At 42.7% G+C, this 26670-nt stretch overlaps 1 protein-coding gene across 1 annotated transcript in view; it reads left to right on the forward strand.

Moving 5' to 3' along the window:
* The window catches only part of crybg1a (crystallin beta-gamma domain containing 1a), a 167831-nt gene that overhangs the window by 50447 nt on the left and 90714 nt on the right, over positions 1-26670 (forward strand). Inside the window, exon 2 of the mRNA XM_060933277.1 lies at positions 13888-14029. Coding sequence (XP_060789260.1) covers positions 13888-14029 — 142 coding nt within the window. The remainder of the gene's footprint in view (positions 1-13887; positions 14030-26670) is intronic.

The raw sequence follows: 26670 nt of genomic DNA on the forward strand, positions 1-26670 counted from the left end.
TAACAGGAAACATGTTTCACAGCAAGAAAGATAATCAAAATACAGACAAAAAAAAAAGGATAAAATATTATTATAGAAAAATAACATCAGAAGCCTGCATCAGGTTTTGACCTTGAACATTTTGACATGCTTTTCTGTGCACCACGTCTGTAGAGTGGTGAGAGATCAGCGGTTTCTGTACAGACGAACCACGCGCCGTCACTGAGATCACACTTTCTCTTCATCCTGATGTGAAGATTAACTGACGCCATGTGATTGGCTGATTGATTTTTGTATACGCGTTCTGAACAAGCAGGAGTGCAGGTGTTTCTAATAAAGTGGCCAGTGAAGCTGGCACAACAAGGCAGCTTCCTGAGAGCAGAAATGAGATGAGGTCTTGGGTTTGATATCTGCGATAAACGGCGTCTGTGCTGTGAGATGATCAAACTGATCACATCTCAACTCCTGAAGACGTTTCGCAAGATGGATGTTATGCAAGATACGGGTTTGCTGACAAATCGCGAGTTGAACCTGCATCACAGCTTTTCATTTCAGTTCTACAGGAATGATTTGAACACCTGAAAAAGAGGAAATGGACAAATTTCAATGAAAGGGTTTAATGCTGTAGTTTGTAAAAGTTTGCAAAAGCAGACGAACCTGGAAATGATGGAACCAAAACCATCAGCGGGCCGATGGTGGCGTCGTCTTTCTGTTCAGCAGGTTTGTTTTTTTACAAAGCCTCGTCATCGTTCGCTCCTCTGACCATGAGGCCGAAGAGCTGTTGCCATGGCGTCCGTCAGTCATCCACAATTCAGTTAAATCGTATCTCCTCCGTCAGTTCTCCTCCACGGGTTTCTGTTCCGATTGTTTTGTTTGAAAGAACTCATCACTCTGCTCAAAACTTGGTCGTTGTTTTTGTAAAATTTTTTGCTAACGAGGTACTAATTAGGCCATATTAACACATTTTCCAGGCCTCTCACTAGAATTGTATCTCCTTTCTGATTTCTACCCGATTCCAGTTCTGATGGATGTTTTGGGTCGATCTTCCCTCGGGGAACAAAATTGAGTCCTTTGTTGATGCTTCTGTTGTAAACAGTTTGTCGTTGAGGTTGGCCCTTCTCTTAGCCTAGTAAACTAGACCCACCCGCCTAGCGGCCAAAATATTTTTGCCTACAAGTGGGTCTAGCCTCGGACCATATCAACAACACACCCCGGGCATCAAATCGTGCCCGCCAATCACAACGCAAGGTTTTTGTTTGGATTCTTTGGGCGGGCTTTTGCAGGAGTGACGACAAGGCTGCGCGAAGCTGGAGGAAGCACAACAGGAAAGATGGCTACGGCTATTGAACAGCGCTCGTTTGACTCCGCTTTGGAATCAGTTTTAGAAGAATTAGACTTGGAGTTTTCGTTGAAACATGAGCAGGAAGAGGCTCTCCGCTCATTCCTTTTCAAGAAGGACGTTTTCGCTGTTTTGCCGACCGGCTATGGCAAAAGTCTGATCTAGTCAAGTCAAGTTTATTTGTATCGCGCTTTTAACAATAAACATTGTCGCAAAGCAGCTTTACAGAATTTGAACGACTTAAAACATGAGCTAATTTTATCCCTAATCTATCCCCAATGATGAAGCCTGTGGCGACGGTGGCAAGGAAAAACTCCCTCAGACAACATGAGGAAGAAACCTCGAGAGGAACCAGACTCAAAAAGGAACCCATCCTCATTTGGGCAACAACAGACAACATGACTATAACATTAACAGTTTTAACATGAAGTCAGTTTCGTTGGTGTTATAAACTCTTCATTGATGGAAACTTGAGTGCAAAACTGTTCATGACAACTGCAGTCCTAAAGTTAGCAAGTCAACTGTAGTCCTCAGCAATAAAAGCATTACTGTAAGAGTCCAGAGCGTCCTCCAGGTGTGACTTTCAACTGTCCTCATGGGGCCGTCCTCCACAGGAGCGATGCGATAAAACTCTGACCAGACACAGGGCACCAGGATGGATCAAGCAGGTCCGAGGGGCAGAAGAGGCCAGCATCTCAATCCCAGGACTGACATGTAACAGGGATGTGATTTTTCCGCGAATTCGCGGAATTCCGCTTTTTTCACCTCAAAACTTGAAGAAAAATTTGTTTCCGATTTTTCCCTCATCCACATTCGTATCCTATTCGTTCTGACTTTGTTTGAAAGATGGCAGCCTCGGATTTGCATCTTTACGTTCGATCACGGAGGCTGCCATCTTTCAACTCTTTGTTTGAAGCGAGCTTACGTACAGCTATCTAACAAGCGCGTTCATTGGTTGTTACAGAGCGATGAGCCAATCACGTACCTCGTTTCATCTCAGTGACGTAAATGACGTAATTACGTCACTGAGATGAAACGAGGTACGTGATTGGCTCATCGCTCTGTAACAACCAATGAACGCGCGTGTTAGATAGCTGTACGTAAGCTCGCTTCAAACAAAGAGTTGAAAGATGGCAGCCTCCGTGATTGAGCGTAAAGATGCAAATCGAGTTAAAGAAATCGACAGAATAGTGAAAAAAAAGTTCCGCTGGGAATGGTTGGAGAAAAACCGCAGCTCGCCTCGGGGCGAATTACGTCACAAGGCGCAGGGCTAGTGGGCCCTGCTCGCGCTGGTTCTTTGGGGGGTGTGGGTGTGTGTGTGTGTGAGAGAGAGAGAGTGAGCGTGTGTGTGTGAGAGAGTGAGCGTGTGTGTCAGAGTTGCATGTTGACCATTAAATTGGCTTGAATTTGTTAATCATGACAAGTTTTTTCTTGTGTGTTTGCTTGCCATTTTAGTACAATTTTTAAGTCAGAAAACCCCAGAACCCAGGAGCTTCGGGGGGCTTCCCCCCTTGTCCCCCCACCAGGCCGCTGCCCTGGACCAGCTGGGGGCCTGCGGCCCCCAGACCCCCGGCTAAAATTTTCAGATAATTTCACCAGCCCCAAATCACATCCCTGATGTAACTCCGAATCTACCAGCTGGCTCCCCCACTGCTTTCTGTCGCTCTGACTACGTCACAGTCACTGTTGCGCTGATTGGTCAGAGCGTTGGCCTATACGCACAGAGACAGTTTGAAAGACAACGGGTTGTTCCTACCCACACCCTTCGGAAATGTCTACGACCGAGACCAGACTAAATATTCACATTTAGTCTGGCTTGCCAGGCTACCCTTCTCTCTCTCTCTCTCTCTCTCTCTCTCTCTCTCACATCACATTTCAGTTCTGTTTGATGTTTTGGTCGTCATGGTTGTTCTGATGGCAGGACAGATGAGCGACTACGCCCTTGACCTTCTGGTTGTCATCATTGTCTCCAGTGTAAAATCCCATGATATTCATGGTTGTGTTTCAGAAACCAACATCTGCCACGCCATTTTTCTCAGATACCAACTCCTCCTCCTCCTCCATTTCAGCAAATCAGCGCTCTGGACCTAGTGACATCATCCATCATCACTGCGCCTGTGATTTGTTAATCTTTCTCAGTTCCACTCACTAAACTGCATTATTTGTGAAATAAATGCCATTGAAACACGAAAAACCTCGATCCCAATGAACACGTGACCGTATCACAGGCTGGGCGTTTAAAGGAAACCCAGTGCAGCCAATGAGACTCGCTCACACGCCCCACTGTGTACTAATCAATACTTTATTTAATGATATTTTAACAGGACGCTTCTTCACCAAAGCGATGTTCAAGAAGGTCATGTAAAAAGTAATCACATTACAATATTGAGCAAGTTTAAAAACAACATATTTAAACTAATTGATGATAAACGAACGATGTAATAATGTAAGAAATGTAAAAATTTGTATCGTAAGTATTGAAAGACTTTAAAATAATTTAGATTTAAACTGGGAAATCTTGGAGCGCTGTTTAATATCGTCTCTGAGATTGTTCCATTGTTTGATGGTTTGATCCGATGTCCTTCGTTTCTGCAGTTGGGAGACGAAACTCGCTTCTATGTCTCGTGTCCTAACCGTGTTCATTCAGCCTGGTCGACTTTAGGTTTGACGGTAACACGTTGTTGTTAGGTTTGAAGATGTGCAGAAGATCAGTGATGGTCGGTGTTGAATGAGTTCTTTCCTGTTACAATTGTACTAAATTCACGTTTCTGTTTTTGCCCCTAAAGGTGATTGACAACTGATTATTTTAATAAAGTTTGGTTTACTTATTGCATTTCGATTCGGACTGGCCCGACCTGAAATGCAGAAAAGTGTTTTTGCTCCTGAACTCTTTGTCATCAATCTCTGTTACTGTGACGGAGTTAATGACGGTGTCGTTGATTATCCCGAGGCTGAGCTGCACTCGACACGTATACTATAGTAAACAAGTGGGCGGATCCATGTGTTCTGTTACAAAGCTCTGATTCACATGACTTCCTGTGTCTCATGTTTCACACTGAAACTCTTCTCAGACCCGAAAGCGAGCGGTTCTGTCCCAGTCTCAGCAAGTTAAGACAAAGTCCTTCCCTGATGACAGTAACGTCCTGAAATAAAGCGGCTTTTGTTCCACGTTTGGCGCCAATCAGGCGTCGTGTTGACTTACTGAGCAAGAAGCCTGAAATAACTGGTTCGTGCAGGACAGTGGTGAAGATCAGAACGTGTTTCACTACAGCAGATGACGTCCCTCCATCTCCTCATGCCCTCCTTCATCATCACATCCAGACATCTCATCTCTGCTCTTCCTCTTTCCTTCTCCATCTCCAGCGTTCTTTTCCCAGCATCCCCTGCATCTGTCCTCTCACTTTCTCTCCAAGCCGTCCTACATGTCCCTCTGTCCTTCTGATATTCTCATTTCTCATCCTGTCCAACTTTGTCACCCAATGAACAGGTCAGACGGAAAACAAGTTAAATTTATTAAATATGTTATGGTTTCCATAGTGACAGCTCATTCGCAGGGACTCAGTGTTTTATTCCTGATGTACTGCTGGACACAGTCGAGCCACTGCGAAGGGAAATTAATTTTGCTTATTATTAAAGACAAAAAATTTACTTTTGGGATGAATATTTTTTATTTAAATTATTAATAAATTAGACCAATTTTTATGCCATGAAGGCTTCTATACACTATTTACGTGTAAGAAAATGCTCTGATTCAATAGTTTTAATCAGAATTTTGTCTGAAAAATGACTTCACTAAAAAGCGAGTATCTGAATAGATAAAAACAATGAATTTTCCGTCGGATTCAAATAACCGTGGCTCAGGATGTTCCTCCTGCTCGTGAGTAATTAGAGCTAACAGCAGCACGTTTCAGGATAATAAAATCGGGCCGAGGGTAGAACCCTGAGGTACACTGTAAAGGATAAAAGAAGTAGCAGCAACTGTAACTCATTTGGTTTTATAATAGCTCTAATCTCAGATTTTTATGCATTGTTTACAATTCAGTCAGACTCCTCCTCCTTTCTTTTTGTACTTTTAAATAGGCTTTTTTTATGTTTTTATTGTCTTCGTACGTTGCACAGTTGCGTGTTGGTCCTGTGAGTGCTCCAGGACCTACAGCAGGCTCTTGGTTGCTGTAATTACCACAAGAGGCTGGAACGAGCTTCAGGGTGAACGAGGAGCTTCTCCTTCGCTACATAAATTATTTTCCAGGTCTTTAGTTAAACATAATGGAGTAATAACATGCCATGTGTAATGAGTGCTTTCCTCGTTCCCATAGCTCGTTCTGCAGGTTCTTGTAGGAACGTTAACCTCCACACGATTATCTCCTACTGAGTGACGCTTCATTTCCTGTTGACTCTTTTCATGTCTGAAATGTGGATTGAGACAGACGTGACGCCGGTGACAGGAATACGGCAGGATTTATGATCATTGCTAGAAATCTGATTAGTGTCGGTTGGGCCAGCCTTCAAGCACCCGTCTGCTTTTCAGTTTTGTCTGTGACCTCAGGGTTTCGCATCAATCTTTTTTTTTCCTTGCATATTAAAATCTATTTAAATCTGCATTCAAATAAAAATATTTCCCTACAAAACATCGTCGGTGTGGTGGGAATCTCAGGTTCGAGTTTCAGCTCATGGCTGGTGTTTGGGTCATGTTTTTATTGGCCAGTTGGTTTGGTGCTCATGATGGTGTGGGTCAGGGATGTAACCCAACACTATAACATGCAGCTGATGAAGGCAGGACGTGAGTGTGTAAACTCCGCCAATCCAAAAACTACCATCGGTCCAAAGTTCAAGTCGAAACCAAGAAAACGATCGTGATTTATGTGACGACCCAATCAGCTAATCACGTGGCAGCAGCTCAGTGCATTAAATCATCCAGTCACGGGTCACGAGCTTCCGTTAACGTTCACGTCAAACACCAGTGAGTTTGAGTGTTTCAGAAATCTCCTTCTGAGGTTTCCACATACGACACAATCTCGAGGGTTCACACAGAATGGTGTAAAAAACAAAAATCATCCAGAGGTGGAAGCGTCTTGTTTACAACCCCGATTCCAAAAAAGTTGGGACAAAGTACAAATTGTAAATAAAAACGGAATGCAATGATGTGGAAGTTTCAAAATTCCATATTTTATTCAGAATAGAACATAGATGACATATCAAATGTTTAAACTGAGAAAATGTATCATTTAAAGAGAAAAATTAGGTGATTTTTAAATTTCATGACAACAACACATCTCAAAAAAGTTGGGACAAGGCCATGTTTACCACTGTGAGACATCCCCTTTTCTCTTTACAACAGTCTGTAAACGTCTGGGGACTGAGGAGACAAGTTGCTCAAGTTTAGGGATAGGAATGTTAACCCATTCTTGTCTAATGTAGGATTCTAGTTGCTCAACTGTCTTAGGTCTTTTTTGTCGTATCTTCCGTTTTATGATGCGCCAAATGTTTTCTATGGGTGAAAGATCTGGACTGCAGGCTGGCCAGTTCAGTACCCGGACCCTTCTTCTACGCAGCCATGATGCTGTAATTGATGCAGTATGTGGTTTGGCATTGTCATGTTGGAAAATGCAAGGTCTTCCCTGAAAGAGACGTCGTCTGGATGGGAGCATATGTTGCTCTAGAACCTGGATATACCTTTCAGCATTGACGTGTCTTTCCAGATGTGTAAGCTGCCCATGCCACACGCACTAATGCAACCCCATACCATCAGAGATGCAGGCTTCTGAACTGAGCGCTGATAACAACTCGGGTCGTCCTTCTCCTCTTTAGTCCGAATGACACGGCGTCCCTGATTTCCATAAAGAACTTCAAATTTTGATTCGTCTGACCACAGAACAGTTTTCCACTTTGCCACAGTCCATTTTAAATGAGCCTTGGCCCAGAGAAGACGTCTGCGCTTCTGGATCGTGTTTAGATACGGCTTCTTCTTTGAACTATAGAGTTTTAGCTGGCAACGGTGGATGGCACGGTGAATTGTGTTCACAGATGATGTTCTCTGGAAATATTCCTGAGCCCATTTTGTGATTTCCAATACAGAAGCATGCCTGTATGTGATGCAGTGCCGTCTAAGGGCCCGAAGATCACGGGCACCCGGTATGGTTTTCCGGCCTTGACCCTTACGCACAGAGATTCTTCCAGATTCTCTGAATCTTTTGATGATATTATGCACTGTAGATGATGTTATGTTCAAACTCTTTGCAATTTTACACTGTCGAACTCCTTTCTGATATTGCTCCACTATTTGTCGGTGCAGAATTAGGGGGATTGGTGATCCTCTTCCCATCTTTACTTCTGAGAGCCGCTGCCACTCCAAGATGCTCTTTTTATACCCAGTCATGTTAATGACCTATTGCCAATTGACCTAATGAGTTGCAATTTGGTCCTCCAGCTGTTCCTTTTTTGTACCTTTAACTTTTCCAGCCTCTTATTGCCCCTGTCCCAACTTTTTTGAGATGTGTTGCTGTCATGAAATTTCAGATGAGCCAATATTTGGCATGAAATTTCAAAATGTCTCACTTTCGACATTTGATATGTTGTCTATGTTCTATTGTGAATACAATATCAGTTTTTGAGATTTGTAAATTATTGCATTCCGTTTTTATTTGCAATTTGTACTTTGTCCCAACTTTTTTGGAATGGGGGTTGTATGTCTGAGGGTCAGAGTAGAGCGGTGAGACAGGTTCGAGCCGTCAGGAAGGTTACGGTCACTGAAATCTCCACTCTGTGCAGCCGCGGTGAGCAGAAAAGCATCTCAACGTGTCGCACCATGAAGCGCAGCAACAGCAGAAGATCACACCATGTTCCAGCCCTGTCACAGAAATGAGAAAAACATCGCATGTTTTTTTTTTTTTTAAATCTTCAGCAGTCTGGTTTTGATGAACTGTCGCTATGCCTTGCATAAGTATTTGCTCCCCTTTGAAATTGTGGACTTGAAATCGGATTTTATGTCAAATGAATCGGAACACGTCAAAGATAAATCAGTATAGTTCGCAAAATTATTTACAAATAAAAATAATAATAAGCAATCAGAATCTTTATTATTAAGTATTCACCCCCTCCCCCATCTGAACCCCTTAATTTATTATTCTCTTTTCCCAAAAGAGACCTCATTAAAGTGTCACCTTTTTGTCTTGCTTAAAACAGAAGAATTATACGATTCACAGATTTCATCATTAGCTGAGGTTCTGAGATCTCGAGCCCCAAACGCGTGGTACGGGTTCCGATCTGTGGGCGGAGCTCCAAAAGGACCAACGTGTTAACATGTGATAGCATGTCTCAGTGCTGGATGGTTGTATGGTCGATCTCTTCCCGACACTAACAGTGTCCTATCAAATATGTAGCCTGTTTGGAGCTAGTCCCGCCCATTTGGAGGCGGTGCCAGTTTGCAGAGTGTTTTATTGCTCTATTTTGCCCCCTAGTGGAATAACACCTCACTCACTCACTCACTCACTCACACTTCTGATGTTGTATTTATATTCTAACTTAATTTAGTGAGCGTTAATCAGACCAGGGGGCGGCACGGTGCTGTAGTGGTTAGCGCTGTCGCCTCACAGCAAGAAGGTCTGGGTTCGAGCCCCGTGGCCGGCGAGGGCCTTTCTGTGCGGAGTTTGCATGTTCTCCCCGTGTCCGCGTGGGTTTCCTCCGGGTGCTCCGGTTTCCCCCACAGTCCAAAGACATGCAGGTTAGGTTAACTGGTGACTCTAAATTGAGCGTAGGTGTGAATGTGAGTGTGAATGGTTGTCTGTGTCTATGTGCAGCCCTGTGATGACCTGGCGACTTGTCCAGGGTGAACCCCGCCTTTCGCCCGTAGTCCGCTGGGATAGGATCCAGCTCGCCTGCGACCCTGTAGAACAGGATAAAGCGGCTACAGATAATGAGAGATGAGATAATCAGACCAGACTTTTCATTTTTGAAAAAATGAAACGGTATTTAAATACAGTAAAGTATGAAAATCGGTCGATTTTCTGTGTGTGGGGTTTTTTTTTCCCCTCTCTCCCTGCTAATGCTGATCTGAAATATTCTTCTTATGGAAGTAGGTAGCTTGAATAAACACTCTGTGTTTGCAGACATTGTTTATTGGAGCCGAGGTGTGTGTGTGTGTGTGTGTGTGTGTGTGTGTGTGTGTGTGTGAGAGCGCGAGCGAGCGTGTGTTGGCATTGGTCTGGGTGCCATGACTCATGAGCTGGAGAAAACTTGGTCATGTTCTGTTTTTTTTTTTTTTCCGTGTACACGGTTCTGCTTGGCATGCAACGTGTGTGTGTGTGTGTGTGTGTGTGTACGCACGCTAATTAAGTTTCACTTGGCATCCTGAAGTTTATTAGATCACTTGTGCTCGAACATGTCTAACAGCTTTCAGTTTGCAGCTCAGGGCTTTTTTGTTTTTGTTTTTTTGGTACAAGGGTCAAAGGGCACCCTAGTGGACACTTCCTGACATTTGTATATTGTTTATTGAATCCTACAGGTGCTGCATCACATTCTCCACTGCACCCTATAGGGCATTTCATAACCTTTTCCACTGTAAAGGCACCGTAGAGGGCACTTTATTACTTTTTACCGACTGTACAGCGCAGTGGATCACGGTTCCTTGACTGAAAGAGCACCCGAGAGGGCATTTGATCACATTTTCCCACTGGAAGGGCAGCCTTTAGGGCACTTGATCATGTTTCATTGATCTTTCAGATCCGCTATTATACTCTCTTCCAATTCAACTCAAAATCCAAAAATAAACCAGTCATGGCCTAATGGTAAGAGAAGCAGCTTTGGGACCAAAAGGTTGTTGGTTCAATTCCCTGGATCAACAGGAATGGCTGAAGTGCCCTTGAGCAAGGCACCTAACCCCCCAACTGCTCTGCCCTGTCAGTCAAACACTGTGGGTGGGACTTTAGATGTGGACGGAGTGACGAAATCTGTGGAAACTTCTCATGATGATTATGATGATGATCGCTAACAGCATTTTAACCCAGGTTTCTTCTTATTTCCAGAAAGTTCTGCTGTATTACTAAAGAGCATAGTACTCTATTTCCAAAAAAAAGATGTAATCTACATTTTATTTAATATTCAGTTTTGAATCACGACCTGTACACGAGCTGACAAAACTTTATCCTGTTAGCAAGGTTGTTGCTAGTCCATTTATTAGCCAGCACGCTGTGGTGCTACGTAAAGGAAAAGTTGATTAAAGTTCATGAATGCAATGGTGTGTGTGTGTGTGTGTGTGTGTGTGTGTGTGTGTGTGTGTGTGTGTGTGTGTTTATTGCACTGATGATGATCTATTAATCACAGAGATTGAAATGTTCCTGGTCACATGACCTCACTGTGTGTTTGTGTAACTCTCACCGCAGCGTTTATTTGCATCGTGTCCATCCGCTTTTACTTTGACGTCCCGACTGTAAAACTCAGCAGTGCTTGGGTTGAGGTTTAATACTTTATTTTAAAAGTTTATCATGAAGTTGGACACAAACCCAGAGTGTTATCATGTTTTGTTTTGTTTTTGATGAACACAGCGCTCTGGTCCTCTCACCCTGGCCTCAGGAAGCTCAGTAGTTCCGATGGTGTGATTTTGCCCACAGTGATGACGGTGTGCTCTCGGTCGAGGGCTTTGAAAAATAAATAGCGGCTCTAACCGGTTCGGTTTGGTCCTGTGGTGAGTGAGTGAGTGAGTAAGGACAACATTCTGATGAAATGAAGAACAGATTACTGATCTCCAGTCTGATCTGGATCTGGTCTGATCCGACTGTAGACAGGAAGTTCCTGAAGCTGGAACGTGTTCAGTATGGATTATGAAGAAGTGCTGCTGCGTTTAAAGACTCGTCTCGGCCTGTTTCAGCGCTGACGGGTCGTTCATCAGAACCGTTTCTGCTCCAGGCTCATACGGTGGGTTTTTGGTGTTTTAGTGCCGACTGGAGGAAGTGAGGTATTACTGCACCAGCAGCTCGGGTTCAGGGACTGAAAGGTGTGAACTTTAACTTTCTAATCCAAGGACCAGACTGGGATCAGACTACCCAAGATCAGACTAAGATCAGACTGGGACTCCTAACGTATGTATTTGAATACATCTCATCTCATTATCTGTAGCCGCTTTATCCTGTTCTACAGGGTTGCAGGCGAGCTGGATCCTATCCCAGCTGACTACGGGCGAAAGGCGGGGTTCACCCTGGACAAGTCGCCAGGTCATCACAGGGCTGACACATAGACACAGACAACCATTCACATTCACACCTACGCTCAATTTAGAGTCACCAGTTAACCTAACCTGCATGTCTTTGGACTGTGGGGGAAACCGGAGCACCCGGAGGAAACCCACGCGGACACGGGGAGAACATGCAAACTCCACACAGAAAGGCCCTCGCCGGCCACGGGGCTCGAACCCGGACCTTCTTGCTGTGAGGCGACAGCACTAACCACTACACCACCGTGCCGCCCTATTTGAATACATATTTAATTACATTTTTCAAAACCGAAGGGGTGTGAATTAGGGCTGAACGATCTATCGTTTTCGACCGAAAATCGCGATCTCAGACAACACGATTTTGGGATCGTCAAAGCCGCGGTTTTTCTCAGTGCTCCTAAACTGACCCATGTTTTGTTTCGTCAATAAATTGTCCTCATTTTTTACACTACAGACAAAAAATTACGTTCAGGAAAGCCTTGTGGCACTCAGTGTGAAAGAATTTTGTGAATATCTCCTTCCGTTTTCGTGTAAATCCCCGTTGTTTGGAGGGAGCACTGTGAGGAGAAACTGCACTTTCTCTGTCTGTGTCTGAGCGCGCGGGTGGGGGAGGGGCTGCTCGTTCTCTCTCTCACACAGGAGGGAGGGGCCTGCAATAGCGACTGCTACAGCCACTGCATCACTCTTATTTCCCCCAGGGGAATTGTTGGCTCTAGTTATAATTTATAATGCTTATGTACATTCTTTTACAAAAGTACAATATTTTGATGCTGCTGAGCCATTGATCAACCTTTTTTTATGTCTGATATGTTGTAGATGGGAAAAGTAAAAGAAAGATGGCTCTCTTTTTATTTTTATTTTAAGTTATTATAACTTGTTCCTCAGGCACTCAATGTTAATAAACAGGCCTACATTTGAAATCTGTTGACCTCAGTTTTCATTCTTGCATTAGCTTTATGGAATTAATTGTATTAATTAATTTGCACTGAAACTTGATTTAAAGAAAAAAAATCGTGGTTGAAATCGAAATCGCAATATCTGCCAGAAAAATCGCAATTCAATTTTTTCTTAAAATCGTTCAGCCCTAGTGTGAATATTTTCCGAACTCGAGGGAAGTGTGAAAATATCCTATACTTGAACTGTCTGTCTTGGTGAAGAAGGTGTGGTTTATATGTCTGTCTTAGGAAGGAGGAGTGGCCTCTGTCACTCAGTGAAGGTGTGGCCTGTTTGTCTCAGTGAAGGAGGTGTGGCCTCTGTTACCCCTTTTCCACCAAATCAGTTCCAGGGCTGGTTTGGAGTCAGTGCTGGTGCTGGTTCACAACTCGTTCAACTCGCGAGCCAGCTGAGACCCAGTTTGCTTTTCCATAGTTTGCGGTGCTAAGGGGAGCCACGTCAGTTACGTCGCTGTATACGTCAGTTACGTCGCTGTATACGTCAGTTACGTTGCTGCATTTGCGTGGACATTGAAGCAGCAACAACAATAATGGATGACTTCGCGTTTGTACAGCTGCTGCTTCTTGTCGCTTAAAAATGGCGACCTTTCGCGGTCTTGTTATTGTTCTTGGTCTTAACAACTCCACCCCCCTGCTGACGTAAGCGGTTCTTTCCTCTGGCCCAGCAGAGAGTTGGTGCTAGCCTGGAACCGGTTTTTCTGGCCCCAGAGCCAGTTCTTTGTCAGTGGAAACAGAAAACCCGGTTCCAAACTAAGCACTGGCCCCGAACCAGCCCTGGAACTGCTTTGGTGGAAAAGGGGTATGTGTGTCTCAGTGAAGGAGGCGTGGCCTTTTTGTGTCTGTCTCAGTTGAAGGGGTGTGGCCTCTGTCTCGGCAAAGGAGACATGGCCTCAGTGTGTCCGTTTTGGTGAAGGTGTGGCCACTGTGTCTCTCTGTCTCAGTGAAGGAGGCGTGGCCTTCATGTGTCTTGGTGAAGGAGGCGTGGCCTCCGTGTGTCTCGGTGAAGGAGGCGTGGCCATCCTCCTTTCAGTGAGCAGAATGAATGAAATGCTGCTGTTAGTGAGCTGATCTCAGGTCAGTGTTGATTCAGTTTGGTGTGATTTTTTTCCAGACTGTGTTTGAGTTCTGAGGTCTGTCAGCAGTACGGACTTCCTGTAGCACTTCCTGTTTTGTTGTGGTTTGATCACACTGAACAGCTCCTGCGTGGGGGATAAACATGAAATCTCTCGCCTCGTGACTTTTAGAAACGTCCTTTCAGTTTAAAAGACGGGTTTTTTTCCTGTTTGTCCTGTTTTTATTTAATAGTTTTGGGTTGAGAATGAAAACACGGCGTTGATTTTAAATGAACGCGTGATCTCGGTGAAGATGCGCTGGAAGTCGTGTATGTGATTCTGAAGCTTTGCTCTTTGCAGGAGTTTCGATCAGATGAGCGTCCAGACGGAGGACTTCACGATGAGCGACGGCTGGTCCGCTGCGCCGTCCGAGTGCACGTCTGTCATCAGCCTCGACCTGTCTCTCCTGGAGCCCGTCTCACCCACACGGCTTCACAGGAAGGTCAGACCACACGCTCTTCTGTTCTGTGCACCTCAGAGTTCTGTACAATACAGTGATGATCCAGTTTCCATCTGTAAGGCAGTGATTGTGTGGAAAATAACTTTGTAGGACAGAACCGAATGCAACGTTATTGAAAAAAACATTGAAAAAAATGTATTAGTCTTTAGACGTTTACTTGGGAACGACAGCGTGGTTCATCACAAACTCCCACATTTCAGGGAAGATAAAAAGATCAGTCACAGCATGCTTGTTTGTTTGTTTGTTTGTTTGTTTGTTTGTCAGTACTCCAACTTTCCTTGAACGTGTTAAACCGTCCTACAGCAGCATCTCGGCTTTATTCCACACTTTAAGGGTAAATTTGTGTCAAATTCCCTGTAGAGTGTGTAAGTGTGTGTGTGTGTGTGTGTGTGAGAGAACATCCACTACACTCTCGAGTTTTTGCCTCACAAGCTTAATATCCAACCGCCTGCTGCACGAAAAGTAAAAAACAAAGCAAAAAACCCCTGAACACGTCTGTAGAGTTGATTTGTGTGGAATCTCCGTCCTGAGTTTTCTGTTGATCTAACGCTCTGTGATTGCGTGATAATTCAACTCAACCATGGAACCTGACTGATGGATCACCATGATGATATCATCAGCCGATATGAGCTCATTGTAGCCTGGCAAGCCAGACTAAAGGCCAATTTATGCTGACAACCCAGTCCTCGCAGATAGCATCGCAGACAGTGTCTGCGTAGCCCCCCCACCTTCGCAGACGCTCTGCGCCCAAAAATTGTGACCACCGCAGAAGCCTCGCAGACAGCGCTGCAGACAAGAGGGCTCTGATTGGTCCACTCTACATCCGCTGTACACGCACTTCCGCTTCCCTACTTTCCCGGTTTGGTTTGTTTTCACGACCGGCATTTTTAAAAACACGAGCGAAGATGGAGCAGCACGAAGAGCGGTTGATTGAGGAAGTGAGGAAGTACGGACATCTATACGACTCCAGTTCTAGTCATTATAAAAAAAAAAAAAAAGTTCTAGTCATTATAAGTAACCGGAGGATAAACACTCCACTAACCACACCCACCAACTACTCCTAGCGACTTCGCGCCCCCTTGCGTTGTGCCGGTGAATAACATCGCGCACGCCTATTATCCCCGCTCAACGATAAATTACAACTGTCTGCGAAAAGCTATCTGCGAAAGCCTTGTCGCACGAGCATGCAGAGGCCTTTAAATGTGAATATTTAGTCTGGCCTCGATCCGTAGACATTTCCGACGGGGGTGGGAGGAACAAACCGCTGTCTTTCAAACTGTCTCTGTGCGTATAGGCCAACGCTCTGACCAATCAGCGCAACAGTGACTGTGACGTAGTCAGAGCGACAGAAAGCAGTGGGGGAGGCCTTGAAATAAATAATTTTTCAAAATGCGTATTAATTAATAAACAGGTTCTAGATATTAAGAAGTTTGGAGATAATGACCACAAGTTTGGAGTCTGTACCACATACACTCATTTTTTTTCCAAGTGTTTTTCAAGGGTTTGCTTAAACTGCTTTTGAGAGTTTTTATTTAGTGGTGTTTGGGGAAATAATTTCCCTTAAATTTAAAATAACGGGAAAATAAGAAACAATCAAAAAGTAATGTTTCAAAGCTGTTTATTAATTCTTCGTCCTGCACAAACTAGCCCCATCCTTTTGGCTACGAGCGGAGCCAGCTGGTAGATCAGACTTTTGCCATAGCCGGTCGGCAAAACAGCAAAAACGTCCTTCTTGAAAAGGAATGAGCGGAGAGCCTCTTCCTGCTCATGTTTCAACCAAAACTCCAAGTCTAATTCTTCTAAAACTGATTCCAAAGCGGAGTCAAACGCGCGCTGTTCACTAGCCGTAGCCATCTTTCCTGTTGCGCTTTCTCCAGCATCGCGCAGCTTTGTCGTCACTCCTGCAAAAGCCCGCCCAAAGAATCCAAACAAAAACCTTGCGTTGTGATTGGTGGGCACGATTTGATGCCCGGGGTGTTTTTGTTTATATGGTGCGAGGCTAGACCCACTCGCTAGGCAAAAAATATTTTTGGCCGCTAAGCGGGTGGGTCTAGTTTACTAGGCTAAGCTCATTGCTGATAAACCAGTGTTGGAGTTTATAACGATGTGTCCTTTAACGATGTTCCGAGTGTTGTTGTTGTTGTGTAGTTACACATTATACACAATAAACTCATTTACTGCTTCTTTTTGGAAAACAAGACGAACACCAGAGTTTTCTGTTCAGTGTTCTCCACTACCTGACGTTATAGCTCGGCGGTAGTATTGAGCGGCTGTCGCCGGGGGGGTCGCGAGGGGGGTGTCCCCCCTCGCACCAGAAAATTTTGAAATAAGAAACCCCTCAGATGCCATTTCCTGGCATTTAAGTTGCACGTTATTTATTTCGCAAGTAGCTGCTTTTGTGTAAAATCTTCTGACGCTGGGAGCCGACTTTACATTTATTTTGTCACTCCGTTACTGAAATGTTTATTGAATAGAATATCTTTGTTTTTAGTTGAATTCTACACAAAATTACCTTTCATTTGATGTGCAGTATGTGTCTTTTCTTTCCACCGTACTCCTCTCGGAGGTCTGAGGCAATCGGAGCTACTTAACTGACACGCACTCCTCTGTCGCCGCACTACACATGCGTAGTGACAAGTGAGCGAGCAAGCGTGAAGGCCTCTGATTATCTCAGGATAGAAGAAAGCAGAGCCCGGGGAAGAAGACAACACTCCCAATATATGTTATTGTTTTTTCAAAAAATAATAAGTGTCATGGGGTGATAACGGTACTTGCGAAGTCGACCACATTTTGAGCGGCCATGACTAATGTAAACCTTTTCAAGCGATACTCGGTGTGTGAATGGTACAATTCGACCACCACGGTTCATGAATGTACATATTTAGGGCCTAATACAATTCAATATACGGCGCTCAAACTGAGGTGGCCTTGGCGAGCGCCGTTATCTCCTCATGACCACCCTACCTCTTTTGCAGAAAAAAAAAACAACAAATAGTGCATCTGAAGTTGAAATCAATCAATTTTATTGAAAGCGAGAATGTTTGATGACCTAAACCTACAGGCCTGTTGAACCTATTGTAAAGTAAAGCGCATCAACGATCTGTGATCAGAGAATTACTTTGGTGGTGTTTGTATTGGCGTGGTTTTTTTACTTTTCTTTGAAGTAAACTTTTTGACTGGGCAGCCAAAAATTAAGGCTCGGCGGCGCATTTATGAGTCGGCGGTAATAGCTCTTCTCGCCGTTATGACTCGGCGGGCCGCCGAGTCATTAACGATGGTGGAGAACACTGCTGTTAAACTCATCAGTCCTGACATCCATCAATATGAGTGAAAGTAGAGAATTAAAATCAGACGTTCCTGATGGATCGTTTGTTTGCTTGTTTTTTTTTTTAATTAAGGCGAGACAGATATTAGCAGCTGATAGTGATGAGATAACTGCTGATACAGTAAATTGGTGTTGGAGTTTATAATGGCTGATAAATGACGATTAAAAAAGAAACGGAGAGAGGGAAGACGGATCCTTTAACCATGTTCTGAGTGTTGCTGTTGTGTAGTTTGTCCACCAGAGGGCACACTGCAACTCCACTGATAGGAACACAACAAATCCCAACAATCAGCTGACCCAAGCAGAGTCGAAGAAGGGCGTGTCAAACGGACGAAGGTGTTCAGCTGTTTTTAAAAAATCTGTTTCGGTTTTACACAAATAAATAGATTACTTAATGGAATATATTTACTAATCATATTTTTAGTTTTAACTGATTTTTTTTTTTGTACAGCTCCTTTATAAATAAATGAATAAAGTATCCTAAAGTATGTCAGTTATATTCCTGTTGTATAAATGCTGTATTTGAGTGATGAAGACGGATTAAACCTTTTCTTCTAATTAATTCAGTTCTACCTTAAAAGCACATCACTAATAACGTTTCATGTTTCCAGATGAAGAGCGATGGATATAGTTGTGTGTGTGTAGGTTTAAAGTCATTCTGTTGTGTACATCGTTTTAAATGATTTATTTTCATGTATATTGAGTGTATAGAGGCGTTGCACGGTCATGTGACCCCATAGCAACGGTAACTACGCCACCATGATGGGGGGGGGCACGCTTGTACTTGTGCACGTGGACTTGTTTAAAGAAAAACCTCTGATGTTCGTCTTGTTTTCCACATAAAGTAGTGAATGAGGTTATTGTGTAATGGGTCTGTAACGTTCCTGCGACGCCGTTCGGTTCTTCACGAAGAACAGACTCGTGATTGTGTGTTAATTGCTGAACACTGGGGTGTGTTTGAGAGTTTTATGTCTCCTTCAGCTCCAAGAAAACAAAATGCCATCCAGATGGAACAGAAGAGCAGAACGGTGAATCATCAGCGTGAAATATTGTTCTTCAAAACTCTCTCTTCTGCTTTTGTGGCATCAGATCATCTGAATTAGATCTCTTTTTTAAAAACGTACATCCGTAAGGAGACGCTGTGACGTAACTATATTTATATTAGATTGCTTATTATTATTATTATTATTATTATTATTATTAAAGATCCTCTGAAAGGCTTCAGTATGTAGAAACTGGGTTCATGGCAGTTGGTCTTCATTAATCTGCTCTCTGATCATTTTTCAGTCCCTTTGTAAGTCTCATCTCATCTCATTATCTCTAGCCGCTTTATCCTTCTACAGGGTCGCAGGCGAGCTGGATCCTATCCCAGCTGACTACGGGCGAAAGGCTGTGGGACTAAATAAATAAGAATGGAGCTTGAATAAGAATAAAACTTCACCAGAAATAGAAATATTACACCAGGCAGTGAATGTTGTTGCACAGCATGACTTAAATAACAAGCATGGAGGGTGTGGGTGTGTGTGTGTAAAGTAACCAGTAAATGAGAGAAACTCCAGCTATGGACACCATTGCACACGGCAACATCAGAGTGAGACTAAAACAAGAAAATACTTGCGAATGTAAAGGAAGTTTGTACTGAATAGTGATATTACTGCACAGCGTGAGGAGATGACGGTGATGAGATGCGAATAAAGTGACCAAAAAGGTGATGGTGACGCTGAAAACAGTGCTACGTCTCATCTCATCTCATTATCTGTAGCCGCTTTATCCTGTTCTACAGGGTCGCAGGCGAGCTGGAGCCTATCCCAGCTGACTACGGGTGAAAGGCGGGGTTCACCCTGGACAAGTCGCCAGGTCATCACAGGGCTGACACATAGACACAGACAACCATTCACACTCACATTCACACCTACGCTCAATTTAGAGTCACCAGTTAACCTAACCTGCATGTCTTTGGACTGTGGGGGAAACCGGAGCACCCGGAGGAAACCCACGCGGACACGGGGAGAACATGCAAACTCCGCACAGAAAGGCCCTCGCCGGCCCCGGGGCTCGAACCCAGGACCTTCTTGCTGTGAGGCGACAGCGCTAACCACTACACCACCGTGCCGCCCCCTTTGTAAGTCAGTGTTGCTAAAATACTTTCACACACACACTTCAACTAGAACACGTGATTCTTTAGGAACACCAGAAAGCGAATCGACTCCGAATCGACTCTGCAGTCTTTTTTTTAACTCAGATGTGAGACTCCTGCAGTTTCCTCACACAGCCACTAGGCGGCAGCACAGCATGATTATTAACATTAACCCTTTCATGCACTCTATTATGGACAGTTAAAACTTTTTTTCTCTTTTTTTTTCTTTAATATATATTTGAGGAAACTATAACATGTATATTATCTCCAGATCATTTGAGAGCATGACTGTAACTTAATATCAGCTTGTTTAGCTCGCCAGATGTTAATCATCTTTGACATTTCTATACAATAATTTTTTTTCTTTAAATAAACCTAAACGTATTTTTTCTTGCATCTTGCAGTATACCTAAAATGTTTTTAAATTTTCAGAAATTATATTTTCTATCATTTTGGTAAATATTTTATAACTATGTTTTTGGATATTGGGAAGTTTGATTATTTATAACTTTTTTTTAAAAAGATATTTCCAGTATAGAATTAATATAAAATTTGATATTCCTGCACATACAGAATTTATTAATTTATTTTTAGTTCAATTTGATTTTATTTATGTAACACTTTTAACAGTAAACTTGGTCACTAAGCAGCTTTACAGAAATATTCTACGTTTTAAATGTATTTATTAAATTGATCCCTTTTAATATTTTTATAGATGCTTATATTTAGACAAAAATAAAATCTCCTCTGTCATTCAGTCTGAAGAGAACTGGAACGAAGTTGTTTCCGCAACATTAAACGTAACAAACAGATAAAATGACATCATTCTTTAGTGAAATAAACAAACTGGGGAAGGTGGTGTGACGTAAGAGGAATAAAACACCATGACGTGATGTTATAGGAAATAATCAGGGTGCAGGGTGTTGGTTATTTTTCTCTAACAGCATGACCCGGACTCTGTGTGTGTGTGTGTGAGATTGAGGGAGTGTTGATGAATTTTCTCTGCTTTATTTACTTCCTGTGTTGAAGTTGAACATGTTTGTGCTTCTTTGAAACCCTCACTGACTGTGTGACGCTGTGTAACTGCAGCTCGTCATTTATTACACACCTGTGCTGCTGAGTGATCACGTCCCTGTCCCCCCATCACAGCGGCATCTGACAGTAAAATAAACCCTCATTAAATTTCCCTGAGTAATCACACGTTCCTCCTGATGGTGACGTCACGCTTCACTGCTGCCTCACCGGTTCATGGTCAAAACCAGATATCCAACATAGCAAAGTGCGGTGTGTGTGTGTGTGTGTGTGTGTGTGTGTGTGTGTGTACACTGATGTCAGGATGCAAAAAAAAAAAAGACTGGAATTAGAAACATGAAGCAAGAAGTCAAAGCCAGGCTCTTCATGTTATTTCATTTTCCAACAAGATTTATGTATGCTTTATTGTGTGTGTGTGTGTGTGTGTGTGTGTGTGTAGACAGACAGATGGTAATTTTGATTCACAAAGCCGAGGCAAAATAAAAGAAACAAAATAATCAGGCAAAATGAATAATTGATTAAATATCAACAAAATATCAGAGTGAATAAATAAATAACGGCAGCATGTTCCGTCGAAATAATAACCGTACAGACATCAAGCAAATAATAAAATAATAATTATATCCATCCAGCCATTATTTGTAGCCGCTTATCCTGTGCTACGGGGGATAGGCTCCGGCTTGCAAAACAAAAAGAAGAAAATAATTATATATTAAATTAAATAATCAAGCAACAAACATTCTTTATTAAATGCTGTACAGAATAATCAGAAAAATAATCTCATCTCATCTCATTATCTGTAGCCGCTTTATCCTTCTACAGGGTCGCAGGCGAGCTGGAGCCTATCCCAGCTGACTCTGGGTGAAAGGCGGGGTTCACCCTGGACAAGTCGCCAGGTCATCACAGGGCTGACACATAGACACAGACAACCATTCACACTCACATTCACACCTACGCTCAATTTAGAGTCACCAGTTAACCTAACCTGCATGTCTTTGGACTGTGGGGGAAACCGGAGCACCCGGAGGAAACCCACGCGGACACGGGGAGAACATGCAAACTCCGCACAGAAAGGCCCTCACCGGCCACGGGGCTCGAACCCGGACCTTCTTGCTGTGAGGCGACAGCGCTAACCACTACACCACCGTGCCGCCCAGAAAAATAATATGCCCTGAAAATGTAAAATAATCGTGTAGAAAAAATACTCCAGAATAAATAAATATTTTTAGAAGCCAAATAACAAATATGGACAAAATAACCATTTAAAATAAATAAAACAAAGTAATCAAGGAAAATGATAAAAATGTAGACAAAATAAATGGACAATTCACAGGGAAAATACTAAATATTTTTAAAAAAGACTATCAATAAAAAATAAATACAAATACTCACAAAACGAACAAAATTTTAAAACAAAGACAAAATACTCAATAAAAACACATCGAGACACAAAATGTGAACAAAAACTAACACGAAAAACATGAATAGAGCAAACAAACTAAAACAAAAGACTAATAAGTAAATAAACCAAACCTGGAGATAAACCATTTAGTTAAAGGAGTAATAAATATGTAAACAATTCTGACTTTTTTTTTTTGTATTTCTCTGATTAGTCATGCAACTAACAGTCATTTATTTTCATGACTCACACTTCCTGTAGCTTATTCACGCATCAGTTCCTCAGCACAGAGCTGTTTCTCTTCGAGCCGTATGGAAATATTATGAAAACTGTGTGTTCCCATGGAAACGAGTCTTGTTACATAACTGAGCTGTGATTAAGAAAATAACACACAAATTCACCGTCTAGACCAGATAACTGTGTGTGTAAATGTCTTGTGGGACGCACTGCCGTGTGTGTGTGTGTGTGTGTGTGGGTGTGTGTGGCCTCTGGGTGAAATCAGACTGTAACCCCTCCAAAACACATTATAACACTAGATATCAAATAATATCAATTACTGAATATTTAATTATTATAATTTTCAATTAGGTAGAAAGACAAAACAATCAGCATTCAGCAGAAAACAAGACGCTTTATATTGTATTTATAAATGTTGGTGAAGAACTGAGCCAGTAGGGGAGAGCGGGGAGCAGGGAGACTGGGGACGTGTGCTTATCTTCCGTAGATGGTGTGAAATTCTTTGCAGGTCGCGTCCCATTCATACTTCATTAGAGCGTGTTTGTTTATTTACGCTCTTACCACAAGATGAGTTTCTCGGCTCAGCGCAGATGCCGGCCTTCAGGACTCAGGGTTACTGTTTACTGCAGGGAGACATGGGACACTGAGGGGAGACATGGGACAAAAATAAAATCACTAGTTTAATCCTGTATGATGATTCATTTTTATTTATGATCAAATCTTGGACCATATGATCTGTATGAACACACAATGCTGGTACAGCGATAGAAAAATGTTAGTTTACCCAAAACCTGATGAGACTAAGGGCCAATTTATGCTGACGACCCAGTCCTCGCAGACAGCGTCGCAGAAGGCGTCTGCGAAGCCCCCCCCCTTCGCAGACGCTCTGCGCGCACCTCCCAAAAATTGTGACCACCGCAGAAGCCTCGCAGACAAGAGGGCTCTGATTGGTCCACTCTACATCCGCTGTACACGCACTTCCGCTTCCCTACTTCCCCGGTTTGGTTTGTTTTCACGACCGCCATTTTTAAAAACACGAGCGAAGATGGAGCAGCACGAAGAGCGGTTGATTGAGGAAGTGAGGAAGTACGGACATCTATACGACTCCAGTTCTAGTCATTATATCTTGATCAAAGTGCGGACTCGTCCAGTCACCATTGTTGTTGGTGTTGAATGACCTGTTGCTCAGTAACCAGAGGATAAACACTCCACTAACCACGCCCACCAACTACTCCTAGCGATTTCGCGACTTCGCGCCCCCTTGCGTTGTGGTGGTGAATAACATCATGCGCCTATACACGCCTATACTCCCCGCTCAACGATAAATTACAACTGTCTGCGAAAAGCTATCTGCGAAAGCCTTGTCGCAAGAGCATGCAGAGGCCTTAAACAATTCCAGTCTCAAAAAGGAATGAAATAAGATTAAAGCGAGACGGCCTTTCGATTTCATAAAATTGGTGAAATTTAGTTCCGTCTGAAATGTGGTGATTGTGATATCTGTTTATTTCTGTAATATCTCACAAAATATCAGGCCATTCTGTGGCTGGGAAGTTATTTAATTTGAGGGGATTAAAGCAAATAATGTGCATGAAATCGCTCGCTTCGTGCAGTCAGGCAGACAGAGGAAGTCCGTGTGCGCATGCGCAGGTTTACCTTCTTCTTCTTCTTTTGGGTTTTACAGCAGCTGGCATCCACAGTGTTGCATTACTGCCATCTACAGGTTTCCCTTTGAGCGTGCACTGACAGTTCCATCATTCTGTCGCTAAACGAACAGCTGATCACACCGAGGTGCTCGCTGAGCGCCCATATTTATTAGTTTGGTCCTGCGTTTCCTTTCCTTCGTATATAACATAACGTCTTTTCTTCTCACTTTCTTTCCGTTACTGCAGTCGCTCTTTCACGTTTCATTCGCACACTCACGCCCTCCATTTTTCTCTCCTGTTTCAAATTTGTATCCCACAATGCCTTGCGCGAACGGGGAAAGCCCACCATGTGATGTGATGCATGATGTAGTATCTTGAATTGTGTCATGGAGAAGCAGGAAAAATAGCAGATAATTGAGGGCCACGTGGAGATAAATTCATGAATTATTCTATTTAAAAAAAAAAAAGCGAATAAAATTGGAAGTCTGTGATTCGAATTCAGTAGCTTTCGGTCCACTAAGTAAAAATAATTGGGTGTGGGGAAAATTCTTTTTATGACCTACACTTGAAAAATCTGAAATGCAGTACAGCTTTATTCCTCATACAGGGACACGCCCACATTTTTAACAAACATTTTAAACAATGTTATATTTGTAAACCACAAGAAATAACCTGTAACATGATGAAGTGTCCCAACTCTCCCCATCTGGACAATTTTTGAAAATTTGTGACGCCTCACCGAATCCAGGGACACATGTCGGCCGAAACGAATCCGAGATAATCGCAAAAGAAGCATTTTTTTTTTCGAAATTTGTGATTTTTGTTTTTTTCCATCATGTGCAAGTTGAGATCTTGAAGAATGCAATCAGTATTTCAGATAATAGATTGTTTTGTTGGAAAAGCATACATTTTTTTTGTTGCAAATTGTCTCGTTTTTGTCAGGACTGTAGCCTGCTGGGGGGTGTGGCTAAATTACCATATGGGCCCTTCACATGATGATTTAAGTCTTTTGGTTTTTTTTTGCCAATCAGCTGTATGATACGAGCTGAGCTCGTGGCTACTTAAGCTGCATACAGGCGTGTGATTTCACTATGGAATGAACAAGCTAAACAGAGCGCAGAGGAGCTGAAACACCGCGAAGCAAACAGACACACGGTATTTACATCGGAGATAACCATTTCTAGCAAAAAAAAAACCCAACCAAAAGGAAGTGTTCTAGGATTACATTCCATCGGAGGCATTGGTGTGTGCAAGGCGACGTTTCTCTTTCTGATGGGGGAAGTTTATTAATCTAAGGCTGTGTGGTTATTTTTGCATGTAACGGAGAGTGTTGTGGTTTGGTTACATGAAACTAGTGTTGTGTTAGTTGTGTCATCATCGTGCTATCTTTCTTTCTTATGGTGTGAGTAATTTTTCAACCTCAAAACGTTAAAGTATACTTTCGGACTTATTTTTGTACTTCATAATTGTGTTGGGCATACTTTGCATGGAAGGAAAATTGACGTGGTGATCTTTGTTTACATGAAAGCAGCATTGTGCTAGCTCGTAGGGGGTGGGGCTTTCCTTAATGTCATGCAAATGAGCAGCATTATGTGCCTGCCCTGCACCCAGAGTAGCTGAGATGGAAAACTTTGAGGGCGATTTTCTCCCTTTCCTGTTTTAAGAAGTATACACTTTCAAAAGGCCACACATTCTTCAAATATTGTCAGATCTCCACATGGAAGGCATCATTGGAAAGCTTAGAAACTGGACTTTCTGAATCTGTCAATAACTCAAAATGCCCCCGGGCAGACGTGTGTCCCTGGATTCTGTGATCTGCCACATTTACCTTTTATATCTAATACTATATCTGGTAACTCGAGGCTACGGACTTTAATTCCGAACAAATCCCCAAATCTCCAGCGTACGTTACACCATAGAATGAAGGTGGAGCAGAAAATACTTTGAAGTTCTGGTTGATAAAATTTAGTCTAATTTATTCCGGTTCGCCACAAAAACACGAATATCAAAGTACAAACATACAGAAAAATAACAATATTAGTAATAAAATAATACTGTAAAGAGTGTTACATGGAAAAGCTCATAAACCTACGCACATCTGTTTTACAATATTCTTTGAAGTATGTCATCAAGTAAATTATTATCCATACAGGACACTTTTTCCATGGAATAAAAACGTGTTCTATTCCCTTCTAGCGGGTTTCATTCATTTGGTTTGACAGCATGCGATATTGTTAGCATATCGCTTATCCTACGTGTATTACGTCGCTCTACCCAATAGAGAATGAGCATTGAATATGGTTTGATATTGCACGGTTGTCAAGGCAACATGGCGTCACACGTCAGAGACGTAAAACTTCTGCGCTAGTGAGTGAGCGACTGGGACAATTTGTAAACAAACATGGCCGCCAGGTTTGCTTCGTTAAAAAAATACAGATGATTTTGAGAGAATTTTGAAAGAAAACGACGCGTTGAACACCCGAAAGGAATGTGTATGTATTATAATAATAATAATATTGTCTGGCTTTTTTTTTCATATATATTCCATTCAGCTCCTCGTCTTCGACTCGTTCAGTATCATGCTCACTGAATGGAATATATCTGATAGACCACGAAAAAAAGCCAGACAATATTATTTAAATATGAAACTGCACAAACCTCAGTGCAGGGTCCAGCTTCGGCTCCAGAGGAAGTCGGTTACTCTCTCAGGGGAACATCGAACTTCTGATGGAATCTAAAACCTGACTGGGTGAAATTAATTTATGGGAATACGAACTGTCCCGAGTCTCCCCTGTCTCAAGTGTCCCCGCTCTCCTCTGTAGCTCCACAGCCTGCTTTTGTTCTTGTTCC

This window comes from Neoarius graeffei, chromosome 11, assembly GCF_027579695.1.
Source record: "Neoarius graeffei isolate fNeoGra1 chromosome 11, fNeoGra1.pri, whole genome shotgun sequence".
Lineage (NCBI taxonomy): Eukaryota > Metazoa > Chordata > Actinopteri > Siluriformes > Ariidae > Neoarius > Neoarius graeffei.